This window comes from Trypanosoma theileri (assembly GCF_002087225.1).
Source record: "Trypanosoma theileri isolate Edinburgh chromosome Unknown TM35_Tth_3_V1, whole genome shotgun sequence".
Lineage (NCBI taxonomy): Eukaryota > Euglenozoa > Kinetoplastea > Trypanosomatida > Trypanosomatidae > Trypanosoma > Trypanosoma theileri.
Window position 1 is genome coordinate 315,772 of NW_021639845.1, and position 4,431 is coordinate 320,202.

General features: G+C 33.8%; 1 protein-coding gene across 1 annotated transcript; it reads right to left on the minus strand.

Moving 5' to 3' along the window:
• Nucleotides 1-775: 775 nt before the first annotated feature.
• On the minus strand, nt 776-3,457 carry TM35_000032230 (extracellular receptor; the record flags this gene model as incomplete). The annotated part of the gene is made up of 1 exon (XM_029021990.1): nt 776-3,457. One exon carries the CDS (start codon nt 3,455-3,457, stop codon nt 776-778), a length of 2,682 nt encoding a protein of 893 aa, XP_028886536.1.
• Between the last annotated feature and the right edge of the window lie 974 nt (nt 3,458-4,431).

Below are 4,431 nucleotides of genomic sequence, written 5' to 3' on the forward strand. Positions count from 1 at the left end.
ATATATATATATATATACTGTGCAACTATTTCTTTCTTTTTCTTTTTCTTTCTTTTCTTTCTTTGTGGGTGTGTGTGCCTTTTATTTCCCCTCAATTGCCCTGCAGCCGCTTCTTCGGCACACACGTGTAGACAATCGCGGTTTTACTGGGCGACCCTCCGTACCTTTCTTCTTGTTTCCTTTAATAATTAATATTATTATTAATATAATTATAATAATAATAGTAATAATAATATTATAACCCATAAAACGCAAAAGTACACACAAAAAAAGGCAAAGTAAGAAGTGATTATCAAATAATTGGTATTACATTAAGATGGAAAGCAGAAATAATAATAATAATAATAATAATAATAATAATAATAATAATAATAATAAAAGAACAGTGAAAAACACTCAAAAATCAAGGCAATCTTAATTACCCGTACGCTAGTCTAATAACAAAAAAAGATCAAAGAGAAACATAATTATTTCCCCTACTTATATATATATATATATCACTCTCTCTCTCTCTCTCTCTCTTCATTCATTGACTTTGTTGTCAAATTTATCCTTTTTTTTTTCTTTTTTAATGGATTTATTTTTATCTTTGCGTCTGCCTATCTCTTACTAAAGAAGGCAGTATATATATATATATATATATATATATATATTCTTTGCTTTGCGCTCGCTCGCACTATTTAAAAAAAAAAAGAAAAACACATTTGTGTTTTTAAATATCTCACATTTTGTTATCACTATCCCACTTTCTCACTTTCTTTCTCTCTCTCTTTCTTTACACTTTGCCCATTAGTGAACTTTCACCCCGTAATCGTCGCAGCTCCTCTTCTGTTACCGGCACACGATTACTCTCCAAACTGAGTTCCACCAACTTCTGCATTTTATAATGTCGATAACAGAAGGCAAACACGGCAATCGTGCCAACAAATCCCAACACCGAAAGAACAATCGTCCCCGGACTCGCCTTCACAGTTGTGCCTAAAATAAATTGAATATCACGAAAAGTATCCGCAGGAACTTCCGTACTTTCAGAGAACCAAACCACCTTTTCTGTTGCGGTATAGCGAAAGGGTGGAGAGAGTTTAACATTCCAAGTGCCCACCACAATTGTGCGATTGGGTACTTGAATATCAACAGCAAAGGCGGCAAAATTACGATTTCCAGTCTTGTCAATTTCAAATGTTGGTGAGAAAATATCAATAGATGTGGAACGAATAAATGGCATAAGGTTTGAACTTTTGTTAAGACTAACACTTTTATTAACTGCACGATCTACCGCATTGATAACGGTATAGGCAGCATCTACTGCAAATGCAGAAACCGTTCGAATACTGGAAAGATTACATTGAGAGACTTGTATGGCAAATCCACCTTTAATTAATACTCGCATCTGTTCATTATAAAGTCCACTCTCCGTGAATTCACTGTTAATCTTATCCACACGATCTTTGGAAATATGTGGACGTACACAAAGAGAACTCTGAGCTTTATTCCGTTCTTCTGGATTTGTAGCTGCATATTGGCAAATTTCATTACTTAAAATAAAAACATATTTTTTCATAAATGAGAGTTCATCAAATAAATCAAACCATGTCTTTGCATCATCACCAAAAAGAGGTAATAAAACCACTACAATACGAGAGATATCAACTTTATAAATACTTTCCATTGTAGAAGTCATTTCTTCTTTATTAATAGCTGTAAGTTCATATACTTTCTCCACATGAATATTTCTCTGTTCCATAGACTTTTGAAGAGAATGTAAACGGGCATTTCCAAATTGATCATTATATACCACCACAATCACACGTTCCCAGGCAAAATAAGAACATATCTCACCATAAACCATATAATTAAACATATTATCAGGAATAGATCGTGAAAAATATGGATAAGCCAAACGATCTGAAAAGATAGTCTCAGCAGTATTAAAATCCACTTGAGTGATACCAAATTGATTAATAACAGGCGTTAGTGAAATAGCCACACGACCACGTCCAGGTCCAATTAAAACAGAACACGATCGAGCCACAGGTATTAAAGAGACTAATCCCTCTACTCCACTTAAACCCGTGTTAAAAGATAAGGGAATAAAAGTCGTAGCCCCTTTAATATTACTGGTGAGTTTATTATTCTGAAGAAATACATAGGTCATCGCATTAAGACTTTCCACTTCTGAACAACTGTTGGCGGCGGCCATACAAATTGTTACCGCACGTAAAGGAGAAGGTGCAATTAGAGCTGCAGTTGCGGTGGGATTATAATTCATCACTGCAGGTACATCCCCTAATTTAGGAAGATTCCATGAAATAAGAGGTTGATCGGTTGTGTAGGATTTAGATAAGAGTGAATAGATAATTCCCACACGTTGTCCAGTTATAGTATCAAAGGAAACACTACCCGTAAATCCTTGAAAGTTTACAGAACGAATAACAGTTGGAGATGCACTTCCTGCTAAAGCTACAGCCTGCATCGCATCAAATAAGTGACTTACAATATAAGCAGCATAGTTATCAAGATTACGATAATTAAAATATCCCTGTGTAATTAGTTTAGCAATAGAAGCATGTTCCGATACAAAGAGTGTTCCCCACAATTTGACAAGTGGTTGATAAGATCCTTGTAATTCATCCATCATATTTACAGCTTCTCGTGAACCAAATAAGATAAGATCATTCTCTTTTCCCAATCGAATAATAGCAGATCGAAGTCGACGAAATTCTTCTTCTGAAACAAAACAAAGAATTCCTACAGGACGAAAACGTAATATCTCATTTACGAGATTATCATCATCTTCTGTAGTTCCACTGGATGTAATGAAGAGTCTAGTCACTACAGTTGGGGCCGATCGTGCTAATGGAATTTGCGAATCCATTATAGACTCCACACCGGTTCCATACGCATCACTACTAAACACTGCGGCAACAGAGGACCATTGTAATTCAGATGATACCACTTCTAATGCCGCCCGTACATTAATAAGATCTCGTGGTACAAAACAAACGGTAGTGGGATTAGAACTTATTTCACAGAGTTTAGGATTTGATGTATGTGCAGAGATAATCGTTATACCCGAAGTTGAACTGTTTCGTTTTAATACATCACTTACACCTATAGAAACATCTGCACTTTCGGCTAGAAATAATACATCCAGACGTGTATTATTATCCGTTAATAATCGTTGTACTTCTGCGAGAGCCACTAAAAGACTACCGTTTGAATTTAAAATAACTGGACTTGGATCAAATACACCTTTCATACCAGCAGCCATAGAGAGACGCTCAATATGAGAATCAATAGCTGCACTGAGTGACTCTTCTGTTAACTTTGTACGTCTTAAATCAAGTAGAATAGCAGATCTAATCGTGGTTAACTGCCCTTGTACATATACAGTAGTCCATGCTAATAAGAACACTGATATCAGAAATGAGAAGGGAAAAACCTTAAATGATGTCATTTTTCTTTTTCTTTTTTTTTTTCTTTTTGATTTGATTTGATTGTCACTTATGTAGTTGTTCTTATTTCTTATTTCTTTATTTTGCTTTTGTTTTTTTTTTTTACTGACTCCTCGCTTTCCACTGTGTAGCAACTCTAGCACACTTTGGACCCCCTAATTGCACTCCTCTGTTATCGTAATACTTTGATTCAACCCTCTTTTTTATTTATTTTACTTTTTTATTTCTTTCTCTCTCTATGTGTGTGTGTGTGTGTTTGGTTTTCCACAACTCTTATCGCTATACAAGCCAGCCTAAGAGGCAATAGAAGTAAAGATAACGACCAGAAGGACAAAAAGAAAAAAAGAAAAGAAGAAGAGAAGAGAAAGAAAGAAGAAAAATCTATATTTTTTTCTCTATATATAGATAAATATATGGAGACATACCGATATATATATAGATAGAGAGATATCAATAAATAAATAAAAGAGAGAGAGAGATGTATAAAAAAGGGTGCATTCATTTCACTTCTCCCATTTTGTATGGGAAGAGCATGCAGTACAGGGAAAAGCAAATCAAAAAATGAGTGTTCATATAAACAACAAAGATCGAATACGTTCCTCTAATACATGGATTGTATTTTCCCTTCTTTTTTTTTTTATATCTTTTCTTCTTATTTTTTTTTTCTTTCTTCTTTTAATTTCTTCATGCTGCTACTCGTATTGATGATAGTGCTTTGTTTTTTCTCTCTCTAACCCTGAAAGAAGAAGAAAAAGAAGGCTCATGAAAACAATAATATATATAAAAAGAAAAAAAAGAAAAAAAGAGTTGTGACGTAAAAGAAATGAGAGTAATATTTGAAAAAAAAAAAAAGTAAAAATAAAAACAAGAAAAAAAAAACAATTTCTTTTCTTTCAAACAATCTGTTCTAGTTCTCACATTATCGTTCCATCACTTCAGAACTTCATCAACACTTCTTTTTTTTTTTTTTTTTTTT